This window comes from Cololabis saira, chromosome 7 (assembly GCF_033807715.1).
Source record: "Cololabis saira isolate AMF1-May2022 chromosome 7, fColSai1.1, whole genome shotgun sequence".
Classification (NCBI taxonomy): domain Eukaryota; kingdom Metazoa; phylum Chordata; class Actinopteri; order Beloniformes; family Belonidae; genus Cololabis; species Cololabis saira.
The window spans coordinates 31,863,711-31,887,532 of record NC_084593.1 but is presented as its reverse complement, the minus strand read 5'-3'; the positions used below and the strand labels follow the sequence as shown (position 1 = coordinate 31,887,532).

At 41.8% G+C, this 23,822-nt stretch overlaps 1 protein-coding gene across 1 annotated transcript in view; it reads left to right on the top strand.

The window, feature by feature from the left end:
• drp2 (dystrophin related protein 2) overlaps positions 1 to 23,822 on the top strand; it is a 269,547-nt gene that overhangs the window by 213,956 nt on the left and 31,769 nt on the right. Inside the window, exons 9-16 of the mRNA XM_061725644.1 lie at positions 5,283 to 5,361; positions 10,299 to 10,359; positions 12,482 to 12,543; positions 13,084 to 13,158; positions 14,522 to 14,723; positions 17,242 to 17,327; positions 19,007 to 19,164; positions 22,099 to 22,265. Of these exons, the coding sequence (XP_061581628.1) occupies positions 5,283 to 5,361; positions 10,299 to 10,359; positions 12,482 to 12,543; positions 13,084 to 13,158; positions 14,522 to 14,723; positions 17,242 to 17,327; positions 19,007 to 19,164; positions 22,099 to 22,265 (890 nt within the window). The remainder of the gene's footprint in view (positions 1 to 5,282; positions 5,362 to 10,298; positions 10,360 to 12,481; positions 12,544 to 13,083; positions 13,159 to 14,521; positions 14,724 to 17,241; positions 17,328 to 19,006; positions 19,165 to 22,098; positions 22,266 to 23,822) is intronic.

Below are 23,822 nucleotides of genomic sequence, written 5' to 3'. Positions count from 1 at the left end.
TTGGGACCTTGAGGAGAATTTTCTCTGATGATCTGGTGTTATAGCTGCTAGAGTAATATTTTAATAAATTGGACCGGCAGACGTTTTACAGTCCAGACTAGATAGAGCTTTGTAAACCTGAGTGGGAGAAATGGGGAGAAATTCAAAACTATTTCCAGGACAGGTGGCTACACTGTCTTTCACATCTGCAGGGAGATTTGAGAGATTTGAGAGAATGACTGAGCCTGCATTGATAAAATGCTTATTAAATGCTTCTGCTATATTTTCTTTACCCTTAATTTCGCTCTGATTTACCTTCAAAAGATCAGGAAGAGTAGAGTTTGTCATAGACCCTGATGAAGATTTAATTAATTTCCAAAAGTTTCTGGGATCATTAAGATTTTCATTTATCAAGTTAAGATAATACTCACTTTTTGCATTTTTTATCAACTTAGTGCATTTATTTCTTAATGCCCTATACTGTACCCAGTCACCAGCAACATTACTTCTTTTAGCCTTGGCCCATGCCTTATCTCTTTCTCTAATAGAAAATGAGATTGACTCATTAAACCATGGGTTATCTCTACCACTAACTCTGAATCTTCTTACCGGTGCGTGTTTATTAATTAGGGCCATGAAAGTTGTATGTATAACCAGGATATCATAAACACTTGTGTCTCTCACTTTTCTGGTTCATGAACTTAAATTTGGTTTATAACAAAATATTTCCAGAGCTTGAGACATTTTCTTTAGTTTAAACTGTCCTTTCTGGTTAGTATGTTTCTAAAATTAGCATTAGGGACTGAAAATAATCTAAACATATCTGAACATTTGCATTCTGAACATTGTAAGCACGCTTGTGCGTGAGGTTGAGAGATACCAGCTAGAGATAGGCGGGCTCACCTCCACACATAGCTTGGGTTCTGGAACCCAGCTCCTTGAAAGGGGCTGGACCCTCCACTACTCTGGAGTTGCCCAGGGTGAGAGGCGGGGAGCTGGTGTGGGCTTGTTCATAGCCCCTCAGCTCAGTTGCCATGTGTTGGAGTTTACCCCGGTGAACAAGACCGGCGCCTTTGGGTCGGGAAAAGGTCTCTCACTGTTGTTTGTACCTACGGGCCGAACAGCAGTGCGGAGTACCCGGCCTTCTTGGTGTCCCTGGGAGGAGTACTTGATAGTGCTCCAACTGGAGACTCCATTGTTCTACTGGGGGACTTCAACGCTCAAATTCTGGTGGACCGTTTGGCGCCTCAGAAGGGGGAAGCAGTACTCTGCCGGCACCATTTACGGTGCAGGTGGGGAGCTGTTGACCTCGACTGGGGACATCGTCAGACGGTGGAAGAAATTCTTCAAGGATCTCCTCAACCCGACTGACATGCCTTCCATTGAGGAAGCAGAAAGTGGGGACTCGGGGACGTGCTCATCCATCACCCAAGCCGAGGTCACTGAGGTGGTTCATAAGCTCCTCAGTGGCAGGGCACCGGGGGTGGATGAGATCCGCCCTGAATACCTCAAGTCTCTGGATGTTGTAGGGTTGTCTTGGTTGACACGCCTCTGCAACATTGCATGGAGGAAGAAGACAGTACCGCTGGAGTGGAAAACCGGGGTGGTGGTCCCTCTTTTGAAAAAGGGGGACCAGAGAGTGTGTTCCAACTATACGGGGATCACACTTCTCAGCCTCCCCGGGAAAGTCTACGCCAGGGTATGGAGAGGAGAATACGGCCGATAGTTGAACCTTGGATTCAGGAGGAACAATGTGGTTTTCGTCCCGGTCGTGGAACACTGGACCAGCTCTATACTCTCCGCAGGGTGCTCGAGGGTTCATGGGAATTTGCCCAACCAGTCCACATGTGCTTTGTGGAACTGGAGAAGGCATTTGACCGTGTCCCTCGTGCCATTCTGTGGTGGGCGCTCAGTGAGTATGGAGTCCGGGGCCCTCTATTAAGGGCTGTCCGGTCTCTGTATGATCGGAGCAGGAGTCTGGTTCGCATTGCCGGCAGTAGATCAGACTTGTTCCCGGTGCATCTTGGACTCCAGCAGGGCTGCCCTTTGTCACCGGTCCTGTTCATAATTTTTATGGACAGGATTTCTAGGCGTAGCCAGGGGCCGGAGGGGATCCGGTTTGGGAACCTCAGGATTTAATCCCTGCTTTTTGCGGATGATGTTGTCCTGTTGGATTCATCGGACCGGGACCTTCAGCATGTGCTGGGGCGGTTTGAGGCCGAGTGCGGCGCGGCAGGGATGAGAATCAGCACCTCCAAAACCGAGGCCATGATTCTCCATCGGGAAAGGTGGTGTGCCTTGTCCGGGTGGGTGGAGAAGTCCTGCCTCAGGTGGAGGAGTTCAAGTATCTTGGGGTCTTGATCCCAAGTGAGGGAACGATGGAGCGTGAGATTGACAGACAGATCAGTGCAGCGTCCGCAGTTATGTGGTCAATGTACCGGACCGTCGTGGTGAAGAAGGAGCTGAGTCGAAAGGCGAAGCTCTCCATTTACCAGTCAATCTACGCACCCACCCTCACCTAAGTCATAAACTTTGGGTAGTGACCGAAAGGACAAGATCGCGGATACAAGCGGGCGAGATGAGTTTCTTCCGCAGGGTGGCTGGACGCTCCCTTAGAGATAGGGTGAGGAGTTCGGTCACCCGGGAGGAGCTCGGAGTTGAGCCGCTGCTCCGTCACATTGAGAGGAGTCAGCTGAGGTGGCTTGGGCATCTGTATCGGATGCCTCCTGGACGCCTCCCTAGGGAGGTGTTCCAGGCATGTCCCACCGGGAGGAGACCCCGGGGAAGACCCAGGACACGCTGGAGAGACTATGTCTCTCGGCTGGCCGGGCAACGCCTCTGACTCTCCTCGGAAGAGCTGGAGGAAGTCTCTGGGGACGAAGGAAGTCTGGGCATCTCTGCTGAGGCTGCTGCCCCCGCGACCCGGGAACGGATAAGCGGAAGAAGATGCATGGATGGATGGACATTGTAAGCAGCATTTAGTTTAATTTCCTGCTCCGTTTTAAGTATACAGATCTCTGAATCTACATGGCAGTGAACTGCCACAGTGTCGTATTGTAGTTTGTTCACAACAGAAACCTGACAAGTTGACAGGTAGTAAGTTAACTTAATAGGCATATTAAAGGCAGTTAAAGGTAGGGTAAGAGATTTTCAAACATGAAATGCTCCCTGTCCTTCCATCCATTGCTCCCCAAGAAAACACACCTGAACACATGAACCCTGCCTATCCCTCCCCCACTTCCTGTATGAATCCTTCTGTCAGTGATTGGGTGGAGCGATGTTTCTTATATTTTGTGGGACACGCTACCCCGGCTATTTGTTTCTCGTTTACAGATCCAACCCTGTGTATAAAGGCCATTTTCTTTTCAATGTACACACCAGATGGGCATCTAACTGATGTTGAGGACATATTCAATGAATTTCACTAAAATCAAGTGCTCATATATAAAGCAAGTGTGTGCAGTGCTTCTCACCCGTACCTTTCTTTTCTGAACATGAAAGCTCACGGCTCTTATAAATATAATAGCTTCTAGTTAGTTCATAAACAGTTTGAAAAACACTAAAATATTACATCTTATGAATAATATGTCCAACTGACAGTGAACTTTCACAGCTGCAGTTTAATTGCCATGTCCATGGTCACACTAACGTACTAACGCTGTTTGGCTTGGTGGATGATCCCCTTATGATCCACCCAGTCAAACAGCTGCATTAAAGAACCAAATTTGTTTTGAGTTCATCTACACTGCACATTTAATTGACATTATATTAGATGAGTTGAACAATTGTCTTTAAATTTTTTTAGTTTCTGTTAATTTCTCCCAGGTTGTTCAAGCCCTTTTTTGTGTTTTGTGGGCTGCAGAGCCACTATTCAAATTCCCCCTTGTTTCACGTTGGTTGGTCAATTGTTTGAGTTAGTTTGGCTTCTGTTACTAGTTATTTTGCGTAGAGTTCTGATACTCTGACCTCTTTCAAGGGCCATTCAATTTGCGAATTAGAGTTTGTATATTCTTTTGTTATTTTTAGTGAAAATGAACATCCTTCATATACATCAATGGGCTTTATACTGTACATCAATGGTCATCAGCAGGTTTTCTGATCTTGGATGCTTCTCACATGTTTTGTTGCGTCAGCTGAGCCTAAGCAACTTTTTTTTTTTTTTACAATTTCTTTATTGATTTTTTATTCACACAAAATATATTATTATAAAGGACATTTCGCAACAACTTTTGACTTAACTTCAGTGCTACCTGAAGTTTTAAACCTTAAAATTAATGGAAAGGGGTCCTCAGATGTGCATTTTAATTGCAAGCTGAGCAGAGGAACGTTTCCTTTCTTCCCAGTTCCATCTTTATTAAAGGGATAAATGTTAAATCTCAGCAACATTGTGTACCCTGTTTATTTTGGCTGCTCTGATGCTAGCATAAATCTATTTTCCAAATTTGATTTGTTAATATTTGTCAGTCATGGATAATTTTGCCATTTGTCTTCCTTATGGCATCCTAAACCAGCCTGTAAAACAAATAGACTGTACGACAGAGCATGGTTGGCAGATACATTTCCACGGCACATTGACAATGCTCTATATTGGTCTCAATAGATTTAAATCACGCTCCAGATTGTACAGTATGTTTTATTTTCTGGTGGGGGAGCACTGAAATATGTACACTGAGAATGTCAACCTTACAAATTGGATGTGCTTCTTTTAGAAGTCGAACAGCTCTTCATTCCTTCCCCCTTTCTTTCCCTGTCTTCATCTGTCTCTTCACCTCACAGAAAGTGGATTTAACTCCCTTTGTTTGAGGATGCATTTCAACATCCAGCTAACAAGGGCTCGGCCGCTTAATCCAATACTTTAAAAATAAACCAGGATTATGCACACTAAATCTCATTTGGAGGGAAATGTTTTCTTTTGACGGCAATGGCAAACTTAATTCTGTCAACTCAGTCTCCATGGTTATTGACTCCTCCACATTCTGTTTAATTTCACCTCACTTCTCTCCAGCTCTTCTCCGTACGGAGATCGCAGCAGAGATCTGCTGTCCTCATTTTCAGTAAATACAGTATTTTGAAATCCCCGTCTTCATTTCCTACCTGCTGCTCTTCAAAGGCTTTCAAAGTCCTTCACAATCTAGGGCAGCTGAGTGAAAAAAAGGAGACACAATACAACTACTGTGATTAACCAATGGAGGAGAACTGGGTGGTCTGTGCCTATTCCTATTGTGGGGATTGGTGATGGAGGGGAACGAAAAGAACGATTCCCTTTGATTTAACTTTGTGTGTCTGTTTGTGCTCGTCCTCAGGGATCCATAGAAGAGCGGCTGAAGCAGCTCCAGGATGCACACAGAGACTTTGGCCCCGGATCGCAGCACTTCCTTTCCAGTAAGGATCTTCTTCTGCTATTTGAAGTTGGTGTCTTGTGTTGCACCAGTGTGGGACATGCTGTGCCAAAGCATCATCTCAAAGAGAGTGCGCATATATTTTTGTGCGTGTTTTTGTGGGGATGGGGGAATAAGAGAGTTTGGTACAGTACATCTAAGCTGACGAGGGCATAAATTGTTAAGTTTGCATGTATGCATTTGGGTTAGATGTGCCGCTGGCAGGGTTTGTTAGTCTGTCTTCATCAGCTCCAGCACACATGACCCTCAGATGTTTCTGAACTCAGACTCTCATTCTACCTGCTGAGGCTGTGGAGACGTAGCAGCGGCGGAAAAAGTGATTTAATTGCAACTGATGTTGAATTTTAGAAGATGTAAGTTGCAGGACTCTGTGCAAGTATATCTGAAGTGGCAACGTCTCATCATGCGTTCAACTTCCTCAGCAAAACCACCCAGATTTACTGCTGAAACACTGGTTTATTTAAGCACTTTTCCACAGCCAGTGTATCCTAATGCAGTGAGCTAAGCTGAAACTGACTTCACATCAGTAGTTTTTATCCACCAACATGTTTTTAATTCATGTAGTTGTTTTTAACATATAGTACAAACAGTGGTGTCTGAAAGTTCTGAACCCCTTCGAAGAGTTTAAACTTTACTACCAGTCTTAGTTTTCACAGAAGTCATCAAAGCAGCCGTAGAATCCCAATTAAACAGACAGGAGAAAAATGTTGTCTTGTTGTCATTTCTCTCTTTTTTTCTATCCATAACTCCATTAACTTCTGCTTAACCAAGTTGTGGTTGTAGGGGCAGCAGCTTAAGCAAACAGGCTCAGACTTCCCTTTCTTCAGCCACCTCCTCTAGCTCCTCTGGAGAATGTTGAGGTCTTCCCAAGCCAGCTGAGAAATATATAATCCCTCCGGAGAGTTCAGGGTCTGCCCTGGGGCCTCCGCCCAGTTGCCTGAAACACCAGGGGGGATCCTAACCAGGTGCTGAACCACCTTAGCTGGCTCCTCTGGGTGTGCAAGTGTAGCTACCTTCACCCGAGTCCTCCCAATAACTAAACTTCTCACCACAATATCATTCTTCTGGTCACTACCCATAATTCATGACCACAGGTGAAGGTCAGAGCCAGAGGTCGGCCAGTATGAGGTTTCTATATATATTATATATTTTTTTTATGAATCAGGACAGACGATATTTGGCCGATTTTCCTTTTTTCTCTTTCCACGAAATAAGATATGACAATTTAAAAATACACACCATAAATAATTAATCTATGTGAACTAAAGCTTAAACCTTTAGTTCACCAAAAGTATTTTATGGACGCTCATATTGGATTTTTTTTTCTTTTCTTTGTCTTTTCTTTACTTCTTTTGTGTGGAAAGATTTGCTTCCATCTTTTAAAAAAGCTAGATTTAGTTTCTAAAGCTGCAACAGAATGTTTACATCAGCAAAGTACCCACGTAAACTCAGTGTTACAGCTGGAACCAAAGGTAAAGTGGATAAAATAAATAATTGCTGACGGCAGGCGATTTACTCTGCCGTCTCCTCGTGTCTGTGACTTCTCAGTCTGCTAGTAGAGGAACTGCTTCATTCTGCAGCAAACAGAATGAAGCAATTTTCAGGCAAAATCTGCAGCTCTACTTCTCCCTTGCAGTAATAAAACCATTAAAACACTGTTGGTGTTTCAACACACAGATGCTAACGATTTCTTGCACCCATGATGAAGAAAAAACGTAAAATCACGTTATGAGCAGAAGCTGCATGATCTCCAGCTGCCTCCTCTAACAGAGCTGCACCGGCTAAAAAAGAAATTACATTTTCTGTCTAAAAAAAACTCTAAATGTAAAAATGTAAGCTTTGATTAATTAAACTCAGCCACTGGCTGATCCTAATTATTATGAAATTGCCAATAATTTCCCCAATTACTCGGGCCAACCTGTACGGTCTTCAACCTGCAGTTTCAACGTAAATGAACTAGTTAACAGGGAGTCTTGCCTTTTGGCTCAATTCTCTCTTCTCAACAACACTCTCACTTCACTTTTTGTGAGTGAATTAGTTCAGTGTTGCATAATAGTGAGATTAAAGATGAAATACAGGTGAAATAAATGAAAGGTGGAATCAGGTTCAAAGGGGGAGTCAGTTTCAATGATTTGGGGATTACAATAAGATGTAAAGAACTCTGATAAGAAGTCTTAAAATGTGGCTGGAAAATGTCAGAAAACCATCTCTGATGAGACTGAATTCCACACATCTATAGTCAGAGAGCATGTGCACATGAAAGGACTTTAAGAACATTATAACTTATTCTTGGAACAAAGATAATTCCAGTGCAAGGTGTGTAATAGTCTGTGAAGTAAGAATCCAAGCTAATTTCTAAGCACCTAATTACCAATGTGCTAGTTAATGATGAACATCAGAACATTGAACCACAATAATGTGCATGTTGGGGTGAAAGTCATTGCTCTTCAAAGAGAGCATTGCTGCAAGATCGTGCACAAGCCAGAGGGCTATATGAGGCCAAATGAGGCTAAAACATAACTTTTTTTAACCTAAATGATACTGTATGTTGGGAAAAAGGAAAACACTGCATTCCAGGATCAGAACTTCATCCCTAAGGGGAATCATGTTGGTGATAGTATTATGGTCAGGGTTTGATTTAAAGCAGCACAACGTAACTTTCAGCTTTTCTGAGTTTGGCGGCATCTTGTGGACAAAATCGGTAGTGTTTTACCAGAAAGAACACTACGTTTCCCATGAGCACCAGCGCGTACTGCCGGAAAACTCCTGTCCCGTCGCTGCATTTGTTTTGATGAGAGAACACGGGACGCTTTTCTGTTTCACCAAGTGAACAGAAGGAACGCAAAAAAAGATGTTAAACTGCTGGAAAGGAACTGGAATTTACCGGGATACCTTAAACAAGGAAGCCAGGGAGCGGTATATGGAGAAAATAATGATTATTAACGGTCTGGATCCATATGAAATCATTACTGAAGACCCATGTGTTTCAATAAATTTGTATAATAGTACAACATACAGTACATGTTTTGTATCCCTCTTACTTCTCTTTTCTTTTTTTTTGACTGCCATATTATGTTGAAGAGGCTCCGAGCGAGGCGTGAGCAATATTTTTTTTTCCTCGTGAGATTATTTTTTTCCTCTGCAGCTACAAATAAGAGTTAATATTTTTTCCTCAACAAACTAGTTTTATCTGAAGATTGGGGTTAATTGCACCGCAGAGAGCTGGCCAGCAACTGCGTTTAGCTGGCGAAGTGGGGAATAAAACCCGTGTTTTGATCCGACCCCGGTCTGTGTGAGTGTTTGTGGTTTAAGGCTGTTTATGGTTCTGCGTTAAATCGACGCAGAGCCTATACGGCGTAGGGTACGCGGCGACACGCACCGTACGTTGCGCGTCGCCACGTACCCTACGCCGTAGGTCTGCGTCGATTTAACGCAGAACCATAAATCAGGCTTTACTGTGTGTTTGGTCGTTACAGCTGCGATCCAAAGCGAGCCGACGACTCTTTCACTCTTTTACTCTGTTATATCAGATACTTGGCCTGCGTGGTTCTGCCTCCGAGCAGGAAACCGGTGAAAAGTTAAACCATTAGGATCTTTTCCCCACGTCTGTTGTGTGGAGCTGCTGCAGCAACGCAGCAACAGGTTCTGCGGGGCTCTGAGCTCCAAGCCCCGCCCATTTTCGTCTCGACTGCGAATCGGGAAGGAGGGGGAAGTGACGTATGCCGTAAAGCAGTCAAAGTCGTAACGATTTGTAGTTTTTTAGTGTGGCAGGGTTCCTACCATGCTCCTCAAAGTTACATAGTGCCAGTGGAGGCGATACAGACCCCCTCAGACCATGACAGAGGTGTCATTAAACCTGTTGGAAGTTGATGTACCATCACAATGACTCTGGAAATATTATATTAAGGTGGAAAAGTTACGTAGTGTCGCTTTAAGGAGTGTGTGAGAGGACAAACAAAGAAAATCACAACATTTGTTTGTGTTAATGCAGAAGACATCAATCCTAATTTACAAGTAATTCTACCAAATAATGTTTGAAGACTAATTAAGACATTTTCAGTCAAATTCCTGACTTTAAGCAAATGTAGTGTGGTAGTTCATGAAAGGTGACCCTTACAGTTAAAGACGTTTTGTAAAGCTGGACAGAGAATTCTTTGATCGGATGTCCAGGACTTATTGGATGTGGGATACGTGGGCTTTTCTAGAATTGCATAATTTTCTGAAAAAAAATGAAAACACTGATACATTTATTTCAATTCAATTTAATTCAATTTTATTTATATAGCTTCTGTTACAACAGAAGTTGTCTCTAGGATCTTTCAAGATACCCAGAACATGACCCCCCAGCAATTATTAAATAAAAATAAACTATGGTAGGTAAAAACTCCCCTAGTGGGAGAAAAACCTTAAACCAAAAAGGGGTAGTGAAAAACTCCCCTTTAGGAGGGAAGAAACCTTGAGCAGGACCTGGATAATAAGGGGGGATCCTCCTGCCGAAGGCTATTTATCATATTGTAGAAACTAGAAAGCTATAAAACTGAATTCAAGATGCCAAAGTGGCACTTTGTTATTCCCACTATTGATCGTTGCACAACTTCCAATGAAGTTTGTCATAGTTTCTGCTGCTCCTGATTCAGACTGCCCTCTCTGATCCCCGGGTGAACACCCTGTGTTTCAGTTTGCTACAGTGACCCTGTCTCATGGACTCCTCTTCTTACTGTAATCTAATAGGCTGTGCCAAACAAACCAACACTCTGTGGAAACCCCAAACAATGGACTTGTCTCTTTGACTCTGCTCTCGTGAAAAGGTCTGGACGGACACTGTGTCTTGACACACTGTCAGGCACGCCGAGTGCAACGGCATTTCATGCTTGACAAGCCCATTCGGAAATTGATTTCTCTCTCTCTGTGTTTGCTCAGGTTCAGTGCAGATACCATGGGAGCGTGCCATCTCCCCAAACAAAGTGCCCTACTACATCAAGTAAGTGGAGCCTTCAGGGTCAGCGTCTGCATTGTCAAAGTAAATTTACTTTTCCATGACAGGTTAAATGGTTGGAAACAAGTTAGGGTTCTTTGTTATTTCTCTGACAAATTGTTTGACCATAGGTGGATAGACATAACACGGGCTTTACCATTAGTGAGTTGTGTTAACATACACTATACCTCTGACTTTCTGCATGGCTGAAACTTTCAGCTTCCGCACTCACCTTATACAGATCGAATGGCAGCTCCTAACACTGCTGTTAGTGTGGTAAATTGATTATTTTAATGAAGTTGAGTCGAACAAGCTGAGTACTAATTCCCCAACAAAGCAGAGTGGATTTCTGCTGCTCTGGTATAAATAGGTGAAGAAAAAGAAAAATATACATCCAAGTAAAATATCTAAAATACAAAATGCTACTTCGACATGCATAGTCATGTGGTAATAGAGCTGTAGCTGCTCAAAGGAAAGTGCAAAACAACTGAGCAAAGATTCATCACATCATCAAAAGTCTGAAAATTGATCCTTCTGTCAATAGTCGGGTATTGCGGCCCAGCTCAAGCTGCACTGGCTCACATTAATTTGGACTGAAAATCAAAGCCGGTTAAAATAATTTTTCTTTTGCTCCGCACTAAACCGCTGAAATGGACTGTAACTGGGTTTGAAAGTTGTTTTTTTAATAACCACATAGAGATGTCTGTAATTCCTCTTACTGCAGCTGGTCTCGCTACATAAAAAATGAAAAAGTTAATCATTTGACACTCGTGGCAATAATCACAGAAGTGCTTATAATGATTTCTTTGATCTATTTTGATCTATTTATGACATTTTTGATCAACATAAATGGAACGTTTGGCTTTCCTTCGAGGGTCAGTGGAACCAGCTTTGGGCATTTTGAACAATGGCAAAAATTAAGAAGGTTTCACGATGCTTCAAGCTTTTGAAAGCAGGAACAAAAACACATAAACCAAACAAATCAACACAACACAAAAATACTCTTTTTTCCCCTCCTTTAAATAGCGTTTGCTAAGACTGCTTTCTGATTTATTTTTTTTCAGGGAGGATTGATTTATACAAGTGTTCCCACTGATATTATGTTATGAAAAGAGAAATGTTTTGTTATTTATACACAGGTACAACTGTGTAAAATATGTACTTTAAAACATCTTCATTGTCCTTAGGTTAAACTCAGGGATTGTTGAATTCCGCAAACACGTGTTAGAGAGTGAATAATATACTGGATGATACGAAAATAACTTTTACAATTGAGGAGTCATTTATGTATCAGTTCACCTCATCTATCCATCATGGTTACTTTTCCATTCTTGCTTTTTTTCAGTAAACTGTACCGTGGGTGTTTTTAAATTGGTGTTTGTACAGGATGCCGGTTTTTATGTGTGCAGGTTTGCTGCTGTGCAACCATTTGCACAGTTTGTTCCTCTTGAGACTTAAAGTATTTATCTTATTAATTATTTACAACAGAGTCTTGTGGATCTTTTTTTAGTCTGTCAGTCATATTCCAGAGGAGATGGGAGGTGTAGGTATCTGAGTAGCACTCCAGTGGGTAGCAATCAATGAACACTTGCACAGGTAAAATGATGAGTGCAGCATTGAAAGGCCCCTGGGTCCTGGCAGACTTCCTGCTCTGGGGCTTCGCATTTATTCTGCTGCACTTGTCCTTTTATTGGATCTATTTTATAGATAATGCATTTTCTAGATGCTTCCTTGGAGACAGCGGTTGCATTTTTTCTCATTATAGGTTTGACTTTTGTTTCATGTTGTTTTTCTAAATGAAACAAAACAGCAGCCTAGTGTGATTTTCATGCCTGAACATGTCGTTTTATGATATGTGACACTCATCCTCACTTTCCAGGCCTGAAATCTCTTCTCTCTGTATCTGGTAAACAGTGGTCACCTTTTTATGCACTCTCATTTTCCTCTCTCTCTGCTTGTTACTGCCCTGTCCGCCTCGCCTGTTTGTCTGTGTCCTGCCACCTTATTTGTACTCCATTTTTTTTACCTCATTTTTTGTGACATGAGATGTGTGACCTGAGAAAAAGCAAGCACATCCATTCCTCCCTGCTTCATGCAAACCTCTGCCTTTGTTTCATTTTTCTATCAGCCATCAGGCCCAGACGACATGCTGGGACCATCCAAAGATGACAGAACTGTACCAAGCTCTGGGTGAGTAGAAAGACAGTGAAAGCACCCTATTGATCTTTTGTCCAGGTAGCTGGTTGGGCTGCAGCATCACCAGCGCCCTGCTGCCGCAGGTCTTCTGCTGCCGCAGGTCTTCTGCTCTCAATGCCTTGTCATGCAGCTCATTAAGGCCCCTGTATTTCAACCACCTTGGGGACTACATTTCTGCTGTCATTAACCTACAAGGTCCAATTAGCCAGGGCTGTGATTGCTTCCTGCTTAGCCTCTAATTAATTGTGATTGAACGATATCATGTGTTTTACAGTTAATATCTCCTGGCGCAGGCAGCTTGCCTCAGAGATATGCACACTGTTGCATGCTGAGCTAGACATGCATGTGCACAGATATGCGCATAAATAATGTTAATAGTACAATAAGCGACTAATGACTTCTGCAGTATTGCGATAAACATTCGGACAGATAATGATTTTCTAATTGCTCAATGGCAGGATGGAGAGCAGTGCCGGATGGATTTGTTTTCTCTCTCCTTTTTAATCTCTTGTCATCTGTGTGTCCTTCCTTTAGCGGATCTGAACAATATCAAGTTCTCAGCGTACAGAACAGCTATGAAGCTGCGCCGAGTTCAGAAGGCTCTGAGATGTATGTACAGTATTTGATTGAAGTCTTTTCTGACTGTGGCCCCTGAGTGGCTGGTTAAATACTATGCTGGTATCCTGCACCATCCGTTATTCAATGACAGGCTCTCTGTGGGAATGAGCTACAGTGATAAGCTGTGGCACATTTCTTTATTCATTTGTCGGAAGGGCCATTGATCCTCTCTGCCCTACATGGAAAGAGTTGGAAAATATTGTCAATGTCCTCCACTACTATTGGAATTGAAATTCAGCAATCAAAAGTGCTGCTAATCTCAAGAGCCCCTAGAATTACTCGTTTACCAGATTCCATCCTCACTTTCATCACAGCCTGGATGGCTAGCATACTGGATAACTAGCTATTAATTGGTCCATTTGAGTTACAAAATAGAAAGCAATTAGTTTTTTCTGCATGGTTGAAGCTTGATTGTGTACCCTGTCAGGGTCTCTACCTCCTTTCTCATTCATTTTCCACCATGCGTAGTGCTCAGACTTCCAATGCTGTGACCCCGGCTAAGCTTGTGTTTGTCTCCGAAATGATGCCAGTATTGCACATTTGCTTATTCTTGTTAGTCCTACTTCCTTTCCCTTCTCCTGCAACCTTCCTCTAACCTTCTCTCCCTTCCTCATCTGGAGTTGTTATAATAAAAACCTGTCAGTCATTCTCCCACTTTCTTTCTCTCGCCAGCTCTCTTATCTCACCCTCCTCTGGTCTGTGGGTTGATATCGTTACAGAATTTAATTGGCAGGCTGCCTTGATAACTCCAGAATCCCCACTCTTTCTCTCTATATGCATTGTGAATGATTGAGCAGTGCTGCTTGGGAGCCCATCAGAAATACATTTTTAGACGATTTCCACCAAAACCTGAGACTACTCCTCTTATCTCCTCTCTCTCTGTTCTACCTCATTATCATGCTATCCAATTATACCTGGCATCAGCGGACATCCTTTTAGCTTCACTCCTAGGGATGGGGCATGAAATTTAGTTTAGAAGAGCAAAATCAAATTTGTGTCACTGGCTCTTGAAACATATGGAGAGCTTAAGCAGCCAAAAGGGGTGAATAAGCACTGCTGTCGCCTGTGCTCTCGTTTGCTGAGTAGAAGAGGATGTTCCTGCTGTGTGTCGAAAGGGAATGGACACTCATGTATTAAACAAAAGCAGTGAGGCTTCAGCAAATGTTTATGCATGCTTTTGTACTTGAATCACACAGAAATTTCAGAATGCACACGTAGCATAGGTACTATTGGAAACATAATTCCTCAGTTCACAATAAAAGTTTTGCACTTGTTTGGAAAAAACACACACGAATGCAACAGGCAAACTTTCTTTTCCTGTGCTCCTTAGTGTTCATATCTGTGTTCTGTTTAGTGGATTTAGTGGCCCTGAGCAGCCTCGTCGAAGTGTTTCGAGAACAGGAGCTGCAGCAGGCGGAGCAGGTGATGGATGTAGTGGAGGTAATTCATGGCCTGACGGCTCTGTACGAAAGGCTGGAGGAGGAGAGGTCGACCCTCATCAACATTCCACTTTGCGTTGATATGTGTCTCAACTGGCTGCTCAATGTTTATGACAGGTGAGTAAACTGGGAGAACTGCTCCCATATATCTAAATATTTAGGAAAACCTATTCACAACTTAAGTTACATGAGATACACTTCTTCATTTGGAAAAACATATATGTATATATATATATATATATATATATATATATATATATATATATATATATATATATATATATATATACATACACATGTGTATATGTGTGTGTGTGTGGCCATGACCATGCAAAAGATATTGCATAATTTGAAATGAGCAACAAGGTGAGAGGTAGGGATATGGGACTGGTCCAAAGTTTGTAAAGTTTGTGTGTTCGTCAGCGGAGGAATATGCTGAATGCACATAGCTTTGCCCTCTGTCATCACCCTGTTGTGGAGGGTAAGTGTGTTTTAACCAACAACTTTTTCACACTATTAAAGCAAAAACTCAGGAGACTGTTCATTTAAAATCCCAGCTGTTTATTTTCAGTGCAACATATGTTCCAGTTTTGCTATATTTGACTACAGTGCTATGTATTGTAAGAGCGCTGCTGAACTCAGTGGGTTACTCCGACCGCGGGTTCTGTTGAAAACAATGGGTCTGCATGATTAATGCATTGATGCATGCTCCTTATTTGCTGAGTCGGTGGAGTCTGCAAGGTATTTAAATGGATGAATATTTGGTGCATATGCAGGATGCTCCATTGATATCCAGAAGCATTAGTGGAGTTTATGCCCACTATAACTATGTGGTTTATGTAAGCAGGGTTGTTCGAAGCAAAGCAGCAATATTTTCTTAGAAAAGACTCTGACTTTGTTGAATGTGTGTCCTTGTTGTCTGTACATTAAGCAGCAGATGATTGCTTCACACGGGTGTATTGTTAAAGCATCCACATTCATGTACTAGCATTCCTACAGCAGATCCAGAAATCTCAATGAGCCAGTGTGCTCAGCAAGGCTGGCAAGTCATTTACATTGTATAAAGTTATTAGCATGAAAGTGATTAGAGACAATCAATACCTACTCTATATATCAGGTACACATACGGAAAACACACAAGCTTACTCTTATTGATGTCATAGGTGAGTACTGAAAACAGTTTTTCTTAGCAGTCACAGGACAACAGCATGTCTCCAGATTGATGCAACCAGTTTCTATACCTTGGTGTACGCACATCAATAAAGAGCTGCAATAGTTAAAGCTGCAATAACCGTGCCCTGGCAGAGAGCCAGCCAGTCCCGCTGAGACACAATAGAAACAAATCCTCTTTGACACCAACACTTACCCATCTTTGTTCCCAGTTGACTATTTTGTGCCATCTCTGGGAGGAAACCCAGAGCACAGACACAAAAAAGAAGAATAACTCAACGAGTGCTCTAAATCCAGTCTGTAGCTCTTAACCACAAGCTACTAATGAGAGACAATCAAAGGATTTATCCTCTGGATACATTTCAGTAATTGCTTTTTTGAATCTTGAGTAATGGTAGGATGAAATTTAAATGTTGGAAGTCAATTTTACATGATTTTTTTGCAGCTGCGTGTGCTTTGCAGTACACTGCAGCATGCTTGTGTTCATACACATTTGTAAGTGCCCTCCAGAGGGTTGTCACACAAGCAGGGTGTGCAGGATTGATGTGCTCTCTGAGGAGCACAAGTGGATTGTGTGGTGCACACTGCAGAAAGTGTGTGTGAGAAAAGTCATGAGCCACTGCTTCACCAGAGTCACTCAAACCCCAAATCTAACACTGTTGCTCTCCTTCATGTCTGTATTTATTTTTTATTTTAATGTAACTTGAGTTTTGACAAGACTGCAAATTAAAGATCTGTGTTCCCTGCCTCCCAATACATATTCAAAGTAATATCCAGCTCGGGAAATTGAATCCTCTCTTATTCAATTTCATACTTCATTGATTTGATGTTCTTGATTTCTCACTTAACGATTGAAATGTTGATTTGATTAGTCCGGTTTCCGCCAGTAAAGCTCTAGCTTGGCACTAAATTCTTCCACGCTGTTTTGGCACCAGAGCTGGAAAAAGTGTTTCCTCTCATTCAGTTTTCCTTATTTCTTTCCACATATACATATACTCATATACTGTATGTATATATATATATATATATATATATATATATATATATATATATATATATATATATATATATATATATATATATATATATATATGTGTGTATGTAGTCTTGCTACTGGCATGATCCGACTAACTAAAGCACTTTGGACCTCACAAGTATAGGAAATGTGAGCAGTATCTGTGTTTGTATGTGACAAATGAGGTTGTTATTGCACTTCTAGGCATAAGCCAATGGACAGAACACTTCATCAAGTCCCTGTAGCCCCTTGATGTACTCTGAATGTGCTCTAATACAATTTCACACTGCTTCACTGACCTTTATTGTGGTGCTTTGACCCTGTAATTCCTCCCAGCAGGATTCCAGCTTTGTGTAAATGTATTATTATGATCCAGTATGCAACAGTGATTTGAGATTATTTACCTTTCAAGAAGTCATTTTTCTCTGTCTTCACTCTCTTTTTCTGCAGCGCTCGAAATGGCAAAATGCGAGTTCTCAGCTTCAAGATGGGATTGGTGAGCTTGTGTAATGCTGATGTCCAAGAGAAGTACAAATGTGAGTCAGATGCCCGTTCGTGTGGGTGAATGCATCTTCTCAACAGAATGAAAAACAAATTGATCCAAAACAAAGCGGCCCTGATTGTCAGTGTCACATAAAGAGAAGCACTTATTGTAATGGAGGAAATGGCTCTGCCGCTATCGTGGAGAAAGCTTTCTTTCTATGCACAAAGTGCACCAGAGACCATTAAAGGTTCATTCACCAAAGACACCACTCGTGCACACTCTCAACATCTATCGCCTTCACTCTTTTCAAGTCAAATGGCAAAGAACTCATGCAATCATTTCATCAGTTTCTGATTATAAAGTATGATGTAATACATTTGGTTTGATATTAGTATGCAGCTGGAGTCTGAGATGTGCTTTCACTGCTCTATTGTAACTGTGGTTTACGAGTCTTCCTGTAGATATAGATGAAATGGAAAGTGGGCATTTACAGTGATTATAGTTGGAACTGGAGCAGCTTGTAGTTTATACAACGTCTGAGACAACAATCATAAACCCATGCCAGGTTTAGTCACGCTCCGCACACCATCTGTGTGCGATCTAAGACTGAAAGATAGCAGATTAAAACATTTTTTATATGGTGCAGGATCTTTATCAGCTCTGTTTAGGTAAGCGTGTGGTGGTCCTAAGAAACTTCTCTGACTCTGAATCATGTTTGATTAGGCCAGACAAGGAAAAACAATATACGGCATTTATATTGTTTTGAAGGAAATGTTTGGCATCTTTTCTTTCATCATCACTGCCAGTTTTTTGCTGGCTCTTCTCTGGGTGTTATATCGCAGAATTATTCTGGAATGAATTCATTGAAATCAATTTTTGAATATATTATGATGTTCTGAAGTTATAACTATTATTTACCTGCATAACTTGTCAAATTATCCACCTTTTTAGTGCAGAGTGAATTATCTCAACAACAATTTCCCACTGAGTCTGGCATGGTGAAAAAGGCAAATTTAAGATGTAACAAACAAATATACTGTGGAGCCGTCTCCGTAAAACTTGACAAAGTCCTATCAGGAGTTTTGTAGATGCATTTAAAATGTCAAACACGCCTCAGCTCGTGTTATGAGGACTGTATGGAAGAGACTGTTTAAGATGCAGGTGATAAAGCCAAACATTCTCCCCGTGGGGATGAGTAAGTACACAAAGACAAGGATATGGAGGATACTTATACTTGCATTGTGCGGAAGGCTCGCACGCCTGCCAGTATTCATCTCCTCAGTGACAGACAGACTCTAACTTAGTGAGGAATGCTTTCAAAATCTGTCAAGACACCACTAATGCAGCGTTTTCATCTTCTCACCTCCACCCAGACCATTTTTACTGATTCCATCTTTTTTTTCATATCACTGCAATAAGTTTTATTCAGTAAAAAGAAGTTAAAGAAGCCTTATTGCCTAGAATTTGAAAGTTGTAGCTGATAAAATAGATGAAAAACTGATTTGGATTTTACAGTGTTGCTTCTTTCACGAAAGTCATCCTTGCATGAGGGATTTGATCAATTAGTTACATAAGTACATTTCAAAATGCTTAACTGCAGCAGGAAATTACAATTGCTCCCAGTCAACAGATGCAGATCTATTGAGGAGCAACAACCTCACACAGGCAGATGTGATGTTCATGCAGTTTAGTTACTGCATAATGGTGGATAATTGCATGTATGTGTTGCAGATTTATTCCGTCAGGTGTCTGGTCCCGGAGGTTTGACAGACCAGCGTCACCTCAGCATGCTGCTCCATGAAGCCATCCAGATCCCCCGCCAGCTGGGAGAAGTTGCTGCTTTTGGCGGCAGCAATGTGGAACCGAGTGTTCGTAGCTGCTTCCGTGTGGTGAGCCGCCGTCACAGTCATGCATTTCACGCCTAAACACATTAATGGATGTGCTGTGCTGCAGATACAGTAGGCTACCGGTATGTTTAGTAAAATAGATGAAAACATTTGTTGGACCCTTTTATTCTTTATCGCCTTTGAAACACCATGATGTCGGGCCGAGTGATACAGCCAATAATTTATCCTTGAGCGTTGTCAGACAAAATGGCTCTGAATAATACATTTTGGTATATTAACTGTTTCTGATATGGATTAGTACTACAAAAAAGTAAATATTTGCATTCTGCCTACTGTAGAGTTAGCAGTTAACAAATGTTTGCTGTTCTTCTATCATTTGTGCTTTCATACACAACATTTTGTATGTGAGCTCATTTCTTTATAAAGCTGTCCTTTCTTTATATTAGATCGATTTCTGTTATGAGACAGCATAATGAGTTGGGTCAATGGCATCCAATGGTTAGCTGTCATCACCAAGTCCCCCAAAGTTTTGGTTAACATAACATGTGAGCTGTAAATTAAGAGCATGATCCCTTTTTTTTAAAAGATAATCCGGCCTTTTTTGTTGTTAAATGTACTAACAGACGGCGGTGACCTCTGGCTGACCTCTGGGCTGCAGGGCCTGTACGGTGGTGGGGGGTTTCCAGTGCAGCTGAGCTTACGCAGGGGGGGCTGATTGGCTGCAGCCTGCCCACGGTTGCTCACTGCTCCAGTCCAGCCACTCACACAGATACCAGCAAGACTCAACCATGCATCTAGTAATAACCCAATCTGGCAGAATCAGAATCGGAAAAAGGTTTATTGCCAAGTACGTTACTGGACATACGAGGAATTTGTTTTGGCATAGTTGGTGCAACAGATTTTCCTAAATAATATATACATGGTAAATAAATACATGGCCGTCCACATTTCAAATGTTCCGTCAGTAGCGACATCTGAAACAAGGATGAATTGACAGATTGAGTAAGAAATTAGGCTAGTGTAGACATACGTTTGTTAGTATTATAGGTTAGCATGAGCTAAACTAAAATAGCTTGCATGCCGTAAGTGAGGTAAGGTGGCCGTGTTTCAACTGATGAGAGCTACACACAATGGTACATTACGATGTAAACAGGTGTAGAGTCAGATTGTATTGGGATGAAAAGTATGGTCTCTCAGTGCCGTAGTCTCAGTCTTGGTTGGAAAAGAAAAATCCCAATATTCATTAAAATGTCTTTATATCATGCAGCCGTAGGTTTATATTATTTTAGCTCTTTGAGCTGTCCTTCATAGCTATTGTTTTTTTCACACAGGAGCTGTAATAGTTTCAGTGTTCGAAGCAATAGCTCATTTGCTTCAGTGAGATATGCAAAGGCTATCTTGAAACCCTGGTTAAATGCTATTGTAGTCTTTTGATCCTTTTTTTCCCACACTCATCGACAAGAGACAGACAGAGAGAGAACAACCCCGATATACCACACTATTACTATCGACAAGTTTTCCAAATGTATTAGTATGTATAAACAAATTATACGACACATCCACTTGTTTGGAAGAGAACAATTCTGGGTAAAGTGAGTGATATGAGTTTAAAACAGAATTTCTAATGCAGAAGCTTGAAAATAATGGAAAAACAATTGGTACTGAAAATGAGAAGGAGAAGTTGTATTTTACTGACATCAGCATTGGTCTGAATTTTGAACGAAGACGACCAAACTCATAGTTTCCAAAATTGAAATGGTTATAATTCTACACCTCGTGAAGAAGCTGCAAATGCACTGAACATGTTCATTTATGACACATAATATTAAGAGTACATCGCAATTATTGCAGATAATTACATTCACCGATAGATAATGTATGACATTTTATCTGCATAAAAACTTCTTATTGAATATCCCTTTTTTGGAATATATAAATGAAGTAAGTGGATGAATATGAAAAGTCCAGCAAAGCCTTGTAATTCCCTAATTTTTATGCCCTGTCCTAATTACACACACAGTATTCTGGTCCATATTATATCAGCTATGGCTGATTAGACTCAATTTGTTTCACCATTTGCGCCATGTCGGGGCTTTTACGTGTAGATGAAATAGAGAGTGACCCATTTGCCATTTTATCACTTGACTTAGAAATGAGTGACATCTGTTTGTGGCGATGTACGTTTAACATTTGTCTCTGTCCCGCACTGACTGTTCAATTCCCCGACAGAAGAGCAGATGAACCTGACCCAACACACATAAAGTTGAGTGAGGCAGTTACCCAGAATAATATGATTTTGCTCAAGGTCTTACATTATGCACAGAAGCCAATTCAATGAGGAGAAAAGCCTCCCATCTGCCTCGTGTTCTGCTTCGCGCTGCGATAGCACCCTCAGTATAAGCAGAGCCGGTTCCAGGTGTTCAGTATGCGAGGAGCTGCCGTTTGACCTCCCACAGGGAGCAAGCCGGCTAACTCCACTAAGAGCAGAGCTCCTGCATGCCCCGGAGACTGCACACCTCCATTCACCTCACAGTCTGTGATCAGTGCGCACACACACATTTACTGTGTTACTCTGCTTGAGCAGTAAGGCAAGCCCCAGGGAAATCAACCTCTTAATGCATCTGTGATGCACACTTAATGAGAATTTAGCACATCACAGATTCTTAGCGCTTAGGAAGTTATTCCTTTATTAGGTTGGCTTCCTTTTTATTCCACTCTCTCAATTCTCAATAAGCTGTCTCCAAGAGAGAGAAAAACTGACAATATGCAAACACAAATACACTGATTTGTTTGCCCTTTTAACGGTCTAAGCTCTTTCATGGAAAGAGGAGATGCCCTTTAGTATTTCACATCTTGTATTGCCGTTCTCTCCAGTCATACCACCTTTGACATGGAAAAGCCTCCCTTGGTCTGTATTTGAGTTGTTTACAGTGAACCATATCTCTTTTCTTCCTTCAACCAACCAACCTTTTCCAGGCTCCGGGGAAACCTGCCATCGAGGTGTCTCACTTCTTGGAGTGGATGAGTCTTGAGCCCCAGTCGATGGTTTGGCTGCCCGTCCTCCACCGCGTGGCTGCTGCAGAGTCCACCAAGCACCAGGCCAAATGCTATGTCTGCAAGCAGTGTCCCATCAAGGGCTTCAGGTAGGTATGGCTGGGAAACATGATGCCGATGGAAATATTTGAAAACATACAAGTGCAAGTAAATTCATAAGAAACAATCTCAGGAAGTGTTCTACTTCAGCCTTCACCGGTTGCCTTTAAAACATCTGTTACTGACAGTGTTGTTGTTACTTGATCATCGTAACTGCTGTAATATTTCCATAACCTGTGTTTCCTACCTGTAGTGTATCTTTTCTGCAACTTGTGGATTCTTTTATTAACTCTGGTATAAGTACCGATGGGACGCATGCACTAAAACTCATATGGGATGGACAGTTTTGAGACGCTGATACTAATTTATACTTTATAATATTTAGAAAAGTAGCTATGAACACTTGAGTGTATGCACTAATATACGTATGTATACCTGTGATTCTACTACTTCAAAGGACTTTACATTAACCTACATTTCTTTTTAAATTTATTCTAAGCTTAAAGGTTAAATATTTTACCTTTCCACAAAATTGATGCAATTCTGGATCTTCTAAATTAGGTATCTGACATTTATTGGTCAAAACACCCCGTTGATCATTGTTTACAGCTTTTGTTTCACCTTGCATAAAGTGCCATTTTCAGAATAGCAGCATTTGTCCACCTGTCGCTTTAAATGTAAAAGAGGAGCTTGTCTGCTTGTCTCTGTCTCCTTGATGGAGAGAGCCGAAGTAGGAACGACACGCCACACCTCGCTTACACCGAAAATGTTTGGAGAGTGAACATGGCCACAGTTTCAAGAACAGTGAGGTTCAGACAGCCGTCTATGTTTTGAACCGGAGTCAGACACGGATAATAAGGAGACCCGTGCGTGCATGCTTGTGTGTGTGTGTTTGTGTGTGAAGGGGAGAATTGCCAGTCAGTGTGTGGGAGAGACTGACGCAGGCTGTGAAATAACAACTGACACTGGCAGTTTAAGTTCTGCAGTTTTGACTGATCGGCAGCAAACAAACAAAGGTGACTCCCACCAGACACACTCACGCTGAGCGGGGCTCACGCTTAGCGGGGCAGACTGGCACAGACTGTAAAGCAAAAACCAAAACCAACACTATTACCAAGGAACCCTGAGGTTGTGTAGCTATGCACATAAAACATGATCGCGCTCAGTTCGTCGCTCTGTTTCGTCTCTCCGTATTAAAGCGTGCCGATAGGATATTCAACTAATACAGTTGATACCCACATGTGGCAAACAATATTATTAACTTTATAAGGATGCTACGGCTGTTAGAATGAGACCAAAGAAATATACCAAGTTTAGATACATTTCCAACGTCTGTGGATCTGTCATGAACCGTTGTTATTGATCCGTCTTTGTATCACCACAGGTTAGTGAAGCAGTCTGATTCAAAGTGGTGTGAGCTCATTATTCCAGTTTTGACTTTTCCTTTGAAAACTAAGATCCACAGAGCTATTTGCTCTTCTGTTGATAAGTTAATTAACTGCTGCGGGAGGAGGGCCCCCTCTCATGATCCAGGTCCAGCTCAAGGTTTCTTCCCTTTTCTCTCCTAGAGGGGAGTTTTTCCTGCCACTGTTTGGCTTAAGGTTTTT